The sequence below is a fragment of the Astatotilapia calliptera genome, chromosome 5 (assembly GCF_964374335.1).
Source record: "Astatotilapia calliptera chromosome 5, fAstCal68.1, whole genome shotgun sequence".
NCBI lineage: Eukaryota > Metazoa > Chordata > Actinopteri > Cichliformes > Cichlidae > Astatotilapia > Astatotilapia calliptera.
In genome coordinates this window covers 34,548,416-34,563,573 of record NC_137426.1, presented here as the reverse complement: position 1 = coordinate 34,563,573, position 15,158 = coordinate 34,548,416, and the positions used below count along the sequence as shown (strand labels likewise).

Sequence of the window (15,158 nt, the reverse complement as noted above, 5' to 3'; positions counted from 1 at the left end):
AAAGAAAATGCACTATAGATTACTGAGTGCTGAGTTTCAAAGTAAGTTAGTAATAGTTTAAAAAATAATTCAATGAACACATTTTTCAGTTGTTCCAAATGTAGCCCCAACAAGTGTCAGCCTTTACAAATCAACAGTAGCTGAGCAAATCATATGAACACATATATAAAAACAAACCCAACATAGGAATGTCAGCACTACCTGTAATCCCGCCCACATCCTTAACAGAAAGCGTGACGTGAGTAATAATCTCACCTTTGTTGTCATTTGCGGCACATACACAGCTGTATACACCACAGGCTACTGAACTTTAAAGGAAGAAAACCAGTAGCCACTGCTGACTTTTCAAACAACTTTTGCTGCTCGAAGAGAGATCAAAGGACTTTGATGAGGCAAGTGGAAATAAAAATGCTAGTGGTTTATTGCTTAATGTTTTAGAGTGTGTCTCAGAGAAAGAGGAGCTTCTGGTTTAACAAGTGAGTGAATAACACACATGCACGCACACAGTGTGCCAGATGAAATCATTAGGAAATGAATGAATTATGTGCAATAGCTTACAGTAAGCAGGAGGCATACATACCACAAAGAAACAGACTGTTACATATTAACAAATTATGCAGTTTTCTTTGTCGTTCATTCTCAGGATTTTTAACATTGTGAGAATTCAAAGAGCCATAAGGTGTACTTATAGCAACACTTAAAACCATAATAATCATCTATATCCCTGACACACCTTACATTCTATACCTCTCTACGTCTAACGCCTAAAGGTACTATTCATTTTCCTAAGAAACAACAAAGCGCTTCTAAGGTGTGTGGGAAGGGACATGTCACTTATGGATAGGACGAGCTCAGACTATAGCCTCAAAAGTCCTCAAAACCAGATGATTTTACAGTCATGTTTACACCTTCACTGAAATCTATAGACAATAGTGTAAATGACACTAGACAGCAAGAAACACACTGAAACCACATTTATGGCAATGTTTATAGATTTCTAAGCAGTGATGATACTTCCTAAAAAATGAAAGGAAGTCAGAAAGATCTATCAGGAATAAATACTGAACCAGTTAAAATGATTTTAATTGCCACTAAGCACAAGATTTCTCATTAAAATGACAAATATCCTTTATTAATGTGCGTGACAGAAAAAAACAAGTTGTATTACATTTTTTAACATACAGATACATACAGGTAGTAAAACTAAGCATGTCACCTCCATGTTTTTATTTTACTCCGTTTTCGAAATTCACGAAATTGTTCCTATTAGTTTTTAGAGTTAGAGGTTTTTTTAAGTCTATTTTTATTTTTATTTTAGTTAACTAAAAAGTTTTTCACGTGTAGTTTTAGTTTTTAGTTATCTATAAATACCTTGATGCACAGTATTGTTTCAGTCAGTTTCCATCTTGTTCAAAAGTCTAGTTTTTATGTACTTTTTCTTCAGTGTTTCTTTAATTCTAAGTTTAGTTTTAGTTCACAGTGATGGTCTGCCCAACAGAAAATGACTCAGTAGATTGATGTGAGTTGGTGAATGGCTAAAATGGGAGTTGAGGTTTTGCTAATAGATTGAACAAAATGACTTTTCCCCATTTCACATTTAGATATAGAAGGTAATCTTTTTCCAGATTTTACAACGATTTTTTCAGGCTTTGCTGTGCTTTCTTTGAATTATGCAGGAAGACACCACACTGGCAGGTGAAGATGCCGGCCTCTGCTGGGGCGCTAATGGAACCTCAAATAAAAAGGAAACTTAAGAAAGTTGTCTTTGCTGTTCTCTGATGACCGCTTCATTCACAAAGCACATCATGACAAGGAAGCTGTCCAAAACTGATGACCAGCCAAAACCCCTCTGGGAAACCCTTTTGTTTAATAGTTGTCTTTACATTAACTTAATATTTCATATCAGGACTAAAGACATTTGTACATTCAAATAAGTCTCTAAATAAAAAATTGAAGAGCCAAGATGGTTGTGAAAAAGTGGTTTCAGTGTCAGATGTGGAAGTTGTTGCTGGTGAACACTTTATCATGTGGCCTGGAGGTGTGCATGGCTGCCGGGACTGTCTACATCCCACCTCTACTGCTACAGGCCGGCATGGAGGAACGCTACATGACTATGATGCTTGGTAAGTGGAGGGGAAAAAAATCACATGAGCATTACAATTTTATAGATGTTCCGTTTGTGTGTTTGAAACATCTGTTTGTAGTTTGAAGCACCAGTGCTGACAGTGCATGTCTACAACTACTAACTAGGAAATGTATTCAAATAGCTTCATTTAGATTTGTCATTATATAATGATTTTTCATTATCAATAGTTTTCATATGTTTTTAAAACTAGCGGATCTTAGGTAGCTTAGTTTCAATAACGACTTTGATCCATGGACAGAATCAAAGATGGGCGTAGCAAGTGTGACATCACTTGTTGCTTTGTCAAGTCTTGTTTTTAAGCCTTACATTGAGGTTTTTCACAGCTGCCATATTGGTTGCCTGATAATAATGGTCGTCTCTGGTTTTAAAACTGACAGAATGCAGTTTGATCAAAAACAAGAAAAGCAATAACACTGGAGAACCCCGAGTACTGTGGCTATTCATTAGCAAGATAGCAGAAAGCTAATATTTATTAAGCTAACAAATGGATACACCTAAGTCCTAAGTTAAGCGGAAAAATGTAAATAATGTCTTTCTTGCTAGCTAACTGTCACTGGGCGGGCTGTAAACCTTTCCCAGACTGTTGGTAACTGTAATGTCGTCAGTGCAGATAAAGTACGACTACAACAGAAGTTTAAGTGCATTATACCATAAAAAATAATGACTAGATCCCATCTGATACTTCCCTGGTAAATGATTGAGCTTTAAAGACCACTAAGAAGGTTAACAGGGTCTTTCTTTTTACCAGCTGTGACTCCAGTTTTGGGCTTGATCTTTATACCCATGATCGGCTCAGCTAGTGATTCTTGGAGAGGGCGCTTCGGTCGACGCATGCCCTTTATCTGGATCCTGAGCCTGGGAGTTTTGCTAGGCCTGCAAATAATTCCCCAAGCCAGGCGGCTGACTCTACTGATTTCACCACAGCACCCTCACTGGGTGCAAGCCGGCATGCAGGCTGCAGCTGTGTGCCTTGTCGAGTTCTGCGCACAGGTGAGTAAACTTTACAAGTAAAGTTGTACAAAAATAAAAATTATATACTCAGTTATACTATTAATTCTTATTCTCGTGCTTCTTGGGAACTAGATGAGGGATTAACAGGGATCTCTTCCAGGGGTCCAGTGGTAACCAACATGGATAGAGCACAGTCTCGTGTCCTTTTTTTAAAAATCCTTGACATCAGTTCTTTGCTTTGATGCTTCGTGGATCTGGAGTCTGTTTACACACTCACCCCACGAAGAGCAAAGAGGTGGAGCCATTAGCAAGTCAGTGAGCTAAGGGGTAGAGAAAGAAAATGTTTTTATATTGTTTAAAGCAGCAGTGCTTGTTCCTGTAATCACCATTAAAACCTTTACTGGGAAAAAGCTAGCGGCAGTCCTTCAGAACCTGTTTAACAAGCACTGACGTGAAGAAAAGTAAACTTTGTAGCTGCTCAATCCACCGCTGTTTGTTTTACACTGAAAAGGGAAGCTACAGCTGTTGTAATAAAATATGTTGTAATATCTTAAGCCCCAAGCCTACCTGATCTCCTGCCTTTTGCCTCAGTATCAGGGGGCGTTGGGGCTTAAGAGGTTAACTTAAACCATGTTTAAATCAGGCAGCATGCTGAAGGTTGGCAGCAGCCATCCTTTGATACCTGCAGCAAGCAGGGGCGAATCTAAAGTGGGGCATGGGTACTAGATCATACACTATTTCAGTGCGCCCCAGGGTGGCTGTGGCTACAATGTAGCTTGCCATCACCAGTGCATGAATGGGTGGATGGATGACTGGATATGTAAAGCGCTTTGGGGTCCTTAGGGACTAGTAAAGCGCTATATAAATACAGGCCATTTACCATTTACCATTTATTTCAACACTTTCATAACATTGTTTTTCAGATTTAAAGTGAAATAACATGAAATATATTCATAAAATTATATTAGTATTTTTTTAAAAAAGAAAATACTAGCTTTTTCCCACAGGCCAATAAAAATGCTCATGGAGCAGTAAAACTCTGAGCCACTAACCTGGGGCTGTTAGGCTGGACATTATTAATATCTGCACCCTGAGGCTACGTCCACACACGGGTATTTTTGAAAACGGAGATTTTCTGTTTTCGTTTTAAAAAATAATCCCGTCCACACGTAAACATAGAAATGAAGGAAAACGCTGCTAGGAACATGCCAAAGCAGCAGGTGGCGCTAGATTCCTAACCGTGCACAGTGTTGGGGAGTAACGGAATACATGTACCGCCGTTACGTATTTAAAATACAAAATATGAGTAACTGTATTCCGTTACAGTTACCGTTTAAAAAGGTGGTATTCAGAATACAGTTACTTTGTTGAAATAAATGGATTGCACTGCGGTACTTTCCTGTTTCATTTTGTCGCGGGTCAGGACTGTTTGGGTTTTGTTTGACAGCTACGTTCTGTTGTTCCAGGCGGCAGCGTTACGGTTGCCATGGTTACAAGGCGACGCTCTCTCTCTCTCTCTGTGACTGTGTGTTTCCTGGGTGAGAGAGCGCCTTTTCGTTGTTGTTGTTGTGCTAAGCTAACAGGCAGAATGCTACAAGCATAGCTCTAAAGAATGTAGCATCATGGGCAGTGTAGTCCGTGTTGCAGGGAGAATGGACTGCCATACACGTTATGTGTCTGTGAGCGCCAGGAGGGAGAAAAAGGGAAGTGGAAAGGTACCAGGTGTCATCGAGGAAAAACCGGAGCTGGAAGCATGTAAATATAATAATAACCACTGCAGCCAAGAAGAGTGCCTGACGAGCCCAGCTGTAAGTAAGCTATTAAGACTCGACTGTACACCGTGTTCCTGTTTTCCTCCGAAATTAACAAGTTCCGTTGGAGCAGTCTTTCAACGCCTCTCTCTGTCTCTGGCAAGCAGAGTTGACCCACACAACAAAGTAAAGCTATTTTTCGGCTACGAGCTGACAGGGACCCCGCCGTATTAGTCAGAGGTCCCTTTACTACAGTTCGGAGTCGCGGACCTTCAGTAATAGTAATAAATCACACAGCAATAGTACATTCACGTTGTTGTAAAAAGCATGATAATATATTAAGTAATCCAAAGTATGCAGAATACGTTACTGTCATTGAGTAACGTAACGGAATACGTTACAGAATACATTTTGGGGCATGTATTCTGTATTCTGTAATGGAATACATTTTAAAAGTAACCTTCCCAACACTGACCGTGCAGAAATGTTGGCCAATCAGAAGTCTAGAAGCCTCGGTGGGAAATAGTAAACAAGGCTGGGGCATAGAAGCAGAACCGAGTCTTATGTGTGGAGGGACAGTAACTGTGTGTATATGTAAGCATTTAAACACTGCAGAGAGTACAGTTAACAGTAACAGTATTGTAGAAATTCATTTCACCGAAACAATAACGTGGCGCACAGTGTGACGTCAAAAAAGGCGCACACCTTTGACGCTGCGTTTTCTCCGTTTTTCTCGTCCACACGTAAATGCAAAAACGGAGTTTTCAGAAATATCCACCCTGGCCGGAGTTTTTAAAAATCTCCGTTTTCAGTGACCGAAAACGCCGTTTACGTGTGGACGGAAGGTGCAAACGCATAGAAAAATCTGCGTTTTCAAAAATACCCGGGTACATGTGGACGTAGCCTCAGAATGTCTGTTTTCAACTGCACAAAAAAAACGAGTATTTCAGAATGCTGAAATACTCGTTTTTCTTCATTCCAGCCATCACATACACGTAGGCACACAAACATGTACAATAACACATTCACATGAACACACACCTAATCTACGTCATCCAGCAAATACAGTACAGTCAGAAGAAGATATAGAAGATAGAATATTTTATTGCTAAATTAATCAATTTACTGTATGAGATTCTCTGTCCCGAGGCTAAATTTGTAGTTAATGTAGTTATGAGTGAGTTTTTGTACCCCTAAAATCAAATCTAGACCTTCCTGGTTCACTTAATAACTTTGGCAATTAAACACTTGTATTATTATTTTTTATTTCTGAAAGAATAAGTCTTTGGTTGAGTATCATAATTACATGTATCAGCTAACTCTCAGGTTTCTCCTCAGGCCTGTCTCACCCTACTGCTTGCCCTGCTGTCAGATCTGTTCCCCGGGGAGGAAGAAAACCGAAAAGCATTCTCAGTTAATTCCCTGATGACAAGCCTGGGGGGATGCTTGGGGTAAGCCACTTATTATCTTTTCTTCCTAACTGGTTGTGTCTCATACTTCATTTCAGTTCAGTTATATTTATACAGTGCCAAGTTACCTCAAGGTGCTTTATATTGTAAGGTAAGACCCTACCATAATACAGAGAAAACCCTAAAATTCAGATGAACCCGATAAGTGAGCACTTTGGCGAGAAAGTGGAAAGGAAAAACTCCCTTTTAACAGGAAGAAACCTCCAGCAGAAGCAGATTCAGGGACGGGCAGCCATCTGCTGCAACCGGTTGGGGGTGAGGGGAGAAAGACAGGACAAAGACACATCATTATATTAGCTGTTGTACCTATGGTACAGCTGTATTAATAGTAAGATTTAAAAAAATTCTCCAACAGGCACAATACAGTCACAGCATCCAAGTAAGTGAACAGGCCTAAAAGACCTAATATTTCAACATTTAAAATGTATTTTTTCCAGGTTTTTGCTTCCTTCCGTGGACTGGAGCCAGGTGCCCATAGCAGTATATTTGGGAGGGCAAGAGGCCTTTGTTTACACCCTGCTCACCCTCCTATTTTTTGGCTGCCTCCTCTCCACAACCTGCATCAAGGAGGAAGCAGGAGTCAGAGGAGAGAGGAAGATTCTTGTTCATCCCCCTTTAAAAAGTTTGGGGAGCAGATGCTGCCCGTTCCCCTTCCTACTTCGGCCTCGTTGTTTACGTGATGTGCTGTGTCGACGTGCAGCAGAGGGTCTTTCAATGCTGCATCATTTGTATGCGGTGTGCACACATGTGCCACAGGTCATATGGAGACTTTTTGTGGCAGAGGTGTGTAGTTGGATGGCACTGATGAGTGTCATGCTCTTCTTCGCTGACTTTATGGGGGAGGGATTGTACCAGGGAGTGCCAGGTGCAGATCCAGAATCACAGGAAAGGAAACACTATGATGAAGGTAGGGTAAGTTCTTCCAACCGTTGAAGTCAGTCAGTGAGATTATGTTTTGCATTAAAACCACTTGATTCTTGTCCAGGTGTGCGCATGGCCAGTCTGGCTCTCTTCCTGCAGTGTGCAGTGTCGGTGCTGTGCTCTACGCTAATGGACCGCTGGGTGGCTCTGCTGGGAGCCAAAGTGGTATACACTAGTGGGGTGGCTCTTCTGCTGTTGGCCACCACCGTCATGAGTGTCACAGACAGTGTGATGATGGTCACTGTCATGGCTGCTGTGACGGGGTACACGCTCTGTGTCCTGCAGGTGCTGCCATACACACTGCTGTGTCTCTATCACTCAGACAGAAAGGTTAGTTCTTACTTACACAGTGTGCAGCCTTGTGTTTGATATAGTGGGAAATCTGCAAGAATGAAGAATGAATATTCAGGAAGTCCAGTGTTTGTGAGGAAAAGGATACAAAAAATCTATTAATATTTATCTGTTGGAAATAAGAAGCAACAAAATCAAAAGAAAGAATATGAATATCTGCTCTCAGTCAGGTTGTTCTTTTTAACATCAGCACTGATCCAGAATTTTACATTCGGTGCTTGGCTGCCATTTATAATTAAAGCTTACATTTAGCTCGTAACAGCTCTGTTAAATTTACCATTGCATGCATTTTCCTTTGAGAATTAAACCACTTACAGTCATGGTGAAAAGAAAATGCATCCTTTTAAATCTTAAACGGTAGAACTGACAGAGGGTGTATTGTCTTTTTACTGTATAGCATGGCATCACAGGAACTTGTTGTGGATGCTGCTTCAGCACTTGATGGGTGTATATGCCTGACCTTTTTGGGGTCAGGCATCTTTGGGGCATAATTACCATTGTTACAACAACTAAGAAACCACAAGGCAAGTCAAGTTAGCAGCTAACAGTTAGCATGAGACAAGCTACCTGCCTGCTGTTAACGATTCCTCACCACCAACTTTCTGTTACTACTGGATGTAAATCACAACTGGCTAATCACCATAATTTATATTATTTATTTAATTGCAATTAATATACAATTATAAATAATTGTTTTCCAAATTATTACAAAGGAAGAGACACATCAAAAACTATTTTAAAGCATTTTCTTTTTTATAGCTTCAAATTGGAGCCAGCAATCGGTCCTCAGCAACCCACCTTCAGCTGTTGATTGGTTTTCGCAGCCTTTAATCACACTGTTCAGTCTGGTCAATTATTCAGTCATTAAATCTAGCAGGCTGGACATTGCTAGAATGGTAAATGGACTAGTATTTATATAGTGGTTTTCTACTCAAAGTGCTGTCTTACTACTAGCCCCATTCACCCATTTTCACATGCATTCATACAAGCACCATTTCCTGTGCCTAAGTGCTGGTAATCTAACAGTCACACACACACTACTCTGATGGATGCATCAGGGGCAACCCAGGCTTTAGTATCTTGCTCAAGTTTACTTTGATATTCAGACTATTAAATGACTTATGCTCTGATTAGTAGACACATACATATACCAAGTAAAATCACGAAAAATAGCAAGTCCCCCTTACATCAGATGATATTGTTTAGTGATGACAGTGAATGTAATTGGTAACTTTTTCTCTTTAAGATTTTCTTCAAGTCATCCAGACCCAGACCTCTTGAGCGGACTGAAAGTAATGACCCAACACTTGCTAAGCCTGTTCCCTCATGTGGTCCACCTGCTAAGCACCAAGCTGTGGGGCTGATACCTCCTGTGGCAGAGCCCTCTGTTGAGTCGCCACATCTATCACTTTTGGTGGCTGGAGGTGATAGAGCTGAAGCAGACTCCACACAAGTCTCAAACAGAGGGATGGGCTTTGACATGGCAATACTGGAAGCCGCGTACCTTCTCTCCCAGGTATGGGTGGGCAATTGGAGCCGAATTAATTGGTGGTGTACCTGATCTCATTTCATGCGATATAAAGTATATTCAGATCTTCTTTGAACAGCTAATTGCATTTATTGATCAGTTAAGTTAATCAGTTGGAGTTAATCAAGTTAAATTATACCAAATCTCGCCGCTTGGTTGGCTTCTTGAAATACTCCTGGTGTCACTGCCGGACAGTGTTGGGCAAGTTACTTTGAAAAAGTAATTAATTATAGTTACTAGTTATTTCTTCAAAAAAGTAACTGAGCTAGTAACTGAGTTACAAGATTCTAAAAGTAATTAATTACTTGAAAAGTAACTATTGTGTTTCTTAAAAAAATGTTTAACCCTCTGGGGTCCAGGGTATAATTGGCCATTTTTAACTACTTTTGATGTTTCCTCTACATTTCACCTTTAAAAACTCTTTACTTTGCTTGTTTGGTATCATTGTTTTCAGCACAACCTCACGTGTGTGAATTTACAGTTATGTTTTCATTTTGACTGTATTACCACAATTGATCTAAAATCAGACAAAAAACATAAAGTCAGAGTAGAAAAAGTGATTTTTTTACTGTTACAACCACAAACATGTTTATTTCATAACTTTAAATGCAAATATAAATTGTCAATTTTAAAATCATATGCACAAGTTTTGTAAACAACAAAGTTATTTGAAGCCTTTTACCCTTTTTTAATAACCATTTCAAACTATTTACAGAACAATCAGCTGTTCTGCATTCAATAAGATGCCACACAAATTATTTGTGCCACTCCAAATATTTCTGTCCACTATAAAGGAGAACATCACAGCCTGATACCTGCAGGCCTGACAGCAGGTGCTCCTCTCACTCCTCCTGTTTTTCACCTGGAGACAGCAGTCGCCTCATTGTTCTGACACACAACACAAAACTATCCACAACACTCACACACTAACTACACAAGACAACACATTAACTACACACTCCAAACACGTTAAACGTCACAAATCCCTCACATCTTAAAACTCGCTCTCTCTCTTTTTCTGCTGTCTCTCTCTCTCTCTCCATCACTCTTAAAACTTCCCCCTCTTCCTAAACATCCAAATGTCATGTTGCCATATTATTTTTTGATTGGTCAACATGGTGCATTTTTCCACCAACACGAACAGGCTGTTTTTTGTTTTGTTTTTTTATTTTTTGCTCATAAGCAGAGAGTGCTCGCTGCGCTGTCCTTAGAAAGTAAACGTGACGAAACTATTGAGGAAAAAATGCAGTGTATATTGTTTATCATGTCTCTGGTTTTACGTGGACTATCAACACAATTTAAAAACTGGTATATATCACCTTGTTGCTTTGTCATCTTGAAGTGGTCATGTGATTGGCTTACCACGACTACTTTATTCTTCCTCAGTCAAACAGCAGCACTCATGCAATTGTTTTGCCCCCTTTGCTTCTGGTGTTGTGCCAAAAAGTGATCGTCTACAAGAAAGTGATTGCCGTCCACGGTAGCGCGCAGATTGCTTACATAGACAAAAAGAAACGCCGTTAGTAACGCCGCTACTTGTAACGCTGTTATTCTCATCACTGCTGCCGGATGGCTGGTGTGTTTGAGGAGTGGACCCGAAAGTAGATACACAAGGGACAGGACTAAAGTTTAACAAAAAGCGAGCCGTTCATTTAGGCTGATAACTACCACAAAACAAAAGCGCAGGGGTGAGAAACTAAATGATAAACTTAGAAAACTGGGAAAAACTAACGCAGGACATGGAATTCTAACGATAATCATAAATCTAACATGAACATGACCAGAACCTGAGATAACTAAGACTAGAGAAACATCCATGTAGCATGAGGTTAGATGAACAGACAACCCAGCAATGAACAAAGGGAGACAGAGGACTCAAATACACAGAAGCATAATGAGGGAAGTGGAAACGCCTGGGGAACACAGCTGACACAAATGAATACGACGCCACAGGGGAAGCAAAACCAAACACACTGAACACGGAACAAGAGACTGTCAAAATAAAACAGGAAGCATGATGAGACGTAGACTGTGACAACACGAGCTTGACAATAGGACATGGAACATGCAGACATGAAACACAAGGGCATACGAGGGCACGGACATAACTAAAAGTTTTACAATGGGGGTGTCCAAATTCATGGGCTGCATCCTCCTGAGGCCGCATTTGTAGGCTGATTACGTCACAGCGATGCGATGAAGGCTGTCCAAATTCGCAGACTCCTCCGAATGCAGCCGACAAATGCGTCCTCCTTTTTCCCGAATTTGAAGGATGGGTCGGGTGTGTCCTTCGTGGCCCAACCTATCCCAGGATTCATTGCGCAGCCCAGCCAGCCCCCGCAGTCTTTCCATAGTTTATTAAACTCCACCGAGACAGCGGTGACGCAAAACTGAAGGCTAGACCGTCCAATTTCACTACCGGTCTACCCGCCCTTCATAGGAAGGAACAGGAAATGACACCTAAAAAAGGAAGCATGGGTGATAACATTAACTAGACTAAAACCTAACTACTTTATAAACACTAGAACTTAACATTTCTCTAATACCTCATAAGAAGTCAAAAATACAAAACAAACTCAAAATGCTGGATCACAGAGCCCTGACACCTGGGCACTTATTTTGGAAGTCATGCTGAAAGATTATCTTAACTTTCATTTCAATGCTTCAATGCTCCACAGGACGTAAAACCTGATTTTAAAAAGTGAAAAGGTTTTTGTTGTTTTTTTAACTTTCTTTCCCCCTGGAAGTTAAACTTTTACCATCATCTTTGCTGCTGCAGAATCCTCCCATAGATTTGAATTCAGGATTCTCTGAATACCGTACCTCTCTTTGATAATGTCTCTGCAAATACTTTTAGACAGTTTAATCAGGTCAAGCAATTAAGACAATTTTGCGGTTAACAGAGAGATGAAGATGGGCTATTTTACAACTCAAGAGGACTGCTTTTTAAATTGTGGTCATGCATTTAAAATGCTGCTCTTTTCATCTGTTTACCTGCAGTTGCTGCCAGCCATGTGTCTCGGTTCCATAGTGCAGCTGACTAACAGCGTGAGGGCGTACATGGCCTGCGCCTGCTGCTTCAGCCTGCTGGCTTTGCTCTTTGCCAGAAGAGTTGTCTACAGCCACGCTGACCTCCAGTGTTGATCGAGTCTCCATCAGGAACATCAGCCGACGCAAGAGTCATGTGCTGGAAACAGTGGATCCTGAGTGTTCTCGTGTGGGGGAACACAGAGCATTCTTCAGGTTTTTATAGATATTCAAGGATATAAAGCAGTCACAGAAGAATCATGCTGCCACTTTAAGATCATACCACATGCCAAATGTAGTGTCTTTTTAATACAATAAGGTCCATGAATGCTGTGTTTCCGTCACTCTTATTGTGAGTGAAATGACACAGCACACAGAATAGACTGTATCAAATAACTTTGTTTTTTGTATTCTTGGATAAGGAACGACAGGGAATGATATCCTGCCGTGTGCTGTTGCTAAGAAACAACACTGGAGCCTTGACACTCCTTGTGTGGTGCATTCTGCTGCAGTCTCCTCATCCATATGCTCAGCTTGGCTGCTATGGAGATTCATTTACAGCTAGCATGTAACCTAATTACCCAGTGATTAGAAAGCATGTTTAAAATACCTTCCTTCTGAGCCGTGTGTTCCAGCCGTTTGCGGCCGTAGTGGTTGTAGTCTTACGCATGATGGGCTGAGATATTATGGTAAAATGAACTCTCCACTCCCTGTCCTTCTGTTGTAGAAGAGGGTGTGGACAGATCAATATTGACTTGAGCTTGAGTTTACAATACATCTGTGCAGTCTTATCTACTCTGAGTCCACGTGTGCATCCAGTATAACCAGGGAGGCTGAAATATTGCACTGATGTCATCTTTCTCATCAAAGTTGTCTGGAAATTGTGCAGCTGAAGGATTCCTTTAAAAGGGACAATGAGCCAGTACCTTGTATTTATTCATGTCATTATCTTGTATTCAGCCATAAGGCCCTAATTTATTGAAGTAGACATGACATGTAATTTGTTGTCAATTAATCAGGAGGCAGCCCAGATTCCCCAGTTCACCACGTGTTTGACTGGCGTGCTGGAAAAGCTGTACTAATCACCATATATATATATAAATTCTTCACCATTGGAGGTTATAGTTTTGAAAATGACACAACTGCGTGTAAAAATGCTCAGCTGGAAATGTTATTGACGCAAAACATGTTTTGTATGTGTCATACTTCTGGGATATATTTAGAGATGGGGTCTTCTGACTGAGATTTTTCTTTTCTTTTTATATTTACATGTGTTTGAGTTGTTTGAGATACTTAATTGCACTAAGTTTATAGGTTATTTGGGAATTCGCTTGGGGGATTTTGTTTTTAAGTTGTCCTAATTGTTTTCTGAATCTTATAGGTTTAAAGAATGGTAGAAGGTTTAAAAAGTCTTACTTTGAAATGTAGCCATGACATGTGAATAAATGTGTTGTTTTACTGGCTTTAATATTTTCCCATTTTAGTCACGTTTAGTGTAAAGATTCATCTTCTGTCTGAGTTCCGTAGCCCTTCCAAACCACCAGAGGGCCCCTTTGCACAACAGAAAAGCTGCACAGCATGAAGTGTAAATGCATGAAGGTATTCTTGCAGGTCAACTTTTATATGTTCATTCTTCTAACAGTGTACATGCATTAACAAATGTGATCTTGATATGTTGAGAGTTTTTTTTAAATAAAAGTTTTATGTCCTCAAAATAATGTGGAATATTACAGCTTTCATGTTGTATTCTAATTTTTGCCTCATAACTTTTGCACTGTCCACTTCCTGCTGTGACAAAACAAATTTCCCACATGTGGGACTAATAAAGGTTATCTTATCTTATCTTATCTTATCTTATCTTTCATGTTGATGGAGTATAAATCAAGGTGTGAAGTTTGGTTTTGCCTAGCAGTGAGAAGGATGCGTTTCATCAGTTCCTCCAAACCATGAAGATCATTCTCAGCACGTCAACACTTTGTGCCGAGATTCTCTCACATCTCCACAAGGAGATGCTTGAACTGCTCAAACACATTTGACTTTAAAATTCTTTTAAAACGTGAACTATGATGTTATTATTAATCTCTTCCTCCCCTCACTCCCAACCAGTCGCAGTAGACGACTGAGTCTGGTTCTGCTGGAGGTTTCTTGCTGTTAAAAAGGAGATTTTCCTTCCCACCGTTGCCAAGTGCTTGTTCAAAGGGGGCCATCTGATTGTTGTGCTTTTCTGTGTTATTGTAGGGTCTTTACCTTACAATATAAAGCACCTTGAGCTGTGATTTGGCTCCATATAAATAAAACTGAATTGATAATGTTTATTGTATTATATTACTAATAACTGTCAGTGTTTCAAAATGCGTATGTGTATTTGGTCTTCAGATTATTTTCTGATAATTAAAGACTTCATCAATGAATAATTTTGTTAAAGAAAACAGAAAATAGTATCTTATGATATATTTATCTTTAAAGTGTTGATTGCAGTCTTACAGCAGACAAATGAACTCAATATAAAAGAAAACTAAGGCCACTTGGGAAGTGATCCAGATCCTCATTATAACTGGAGAAGTTCCACCAAGTTTCATGAAACTGTAGGTCTTGTAGTTTTTGCATGATGGCCATAAGACACACAAACTTAAATACTGAAAACATACCAGAATATAAATCTATGTTTGACACACAGTCCCAGTTCAACACAGGCCTGTCATAGTGTACTTCTGCTGTGAATATTTTAACAGACTTGAATATTAAGATGTAATGGGTCACCTGAGTGATCAGTGGACACTGGTAGTGGATGGAAATCCCTCTTCTCTAATATCCTTTATATCAACACCCCAGTAATGAAACTGTTTTTGAGCCACAGAAAGTGATGTAGTGCTGCTGAGCCAAAAATGCAAGTCAGTTTTTGGTGTCTGGAAGAGGCCTGAGCAAGGTTGCAAAGTGAAAACGCATTCCTCTTTCGCTGCATCATTACTGACCTCTGGCAAGCCATTGCTTTTCTGCAGCCACATGAGCTCAGC

At 40.1% G+C, this 15,158-nt stretch overlaps 1 protein-coding gene across 2 annotated transcripts; it reads left to right on the top strand.

The window, feature by feature from the left end:
- The first annotated feature begins 246 nt into the window (after window positions 1-246).
- Window positions 247-13,986, top strand: slc45a3 (solute carrier family 45 member 3). Of its 2 annotated transcripts, XM_026169025.2 has the most exons (8): window positions 247-392; window positions 1,677-2,123; window positions 2,895-3,136; window positions 6,187-6,299; window positions 6,755-7,224; window positions 7,303-7,568; window positions 8,836-9,105; window positions 12,118-13,986. In XM_026169025.2, exons 2-8 carry the CDS (start codon window positions 1,964-1,966, stop codon window positions 12,259-12,261), a joined length of 1,665 nt encoding a protein of 554 aa, XP_026024810.1. In that variant the 5' UTR covers window positions 247-392; window positions 1,677-1,963; the 3' UTR covers window positions 12,262-13,986. The 2 variants fall into 2 exon arrangements, with proteins under 2 accessions (XP_026024810.1, XP_080158262.1); XM_080302136.1 differs by lacking the exons at window positions 247-392; window positions 1,677-2,123; window positions 2,895-3,136 and adding an exon at window positions 4,244-4,905.
- The last annotated feature ends 1,172 nt before the right edge of the window (window positions 13,987-15,158 follow it).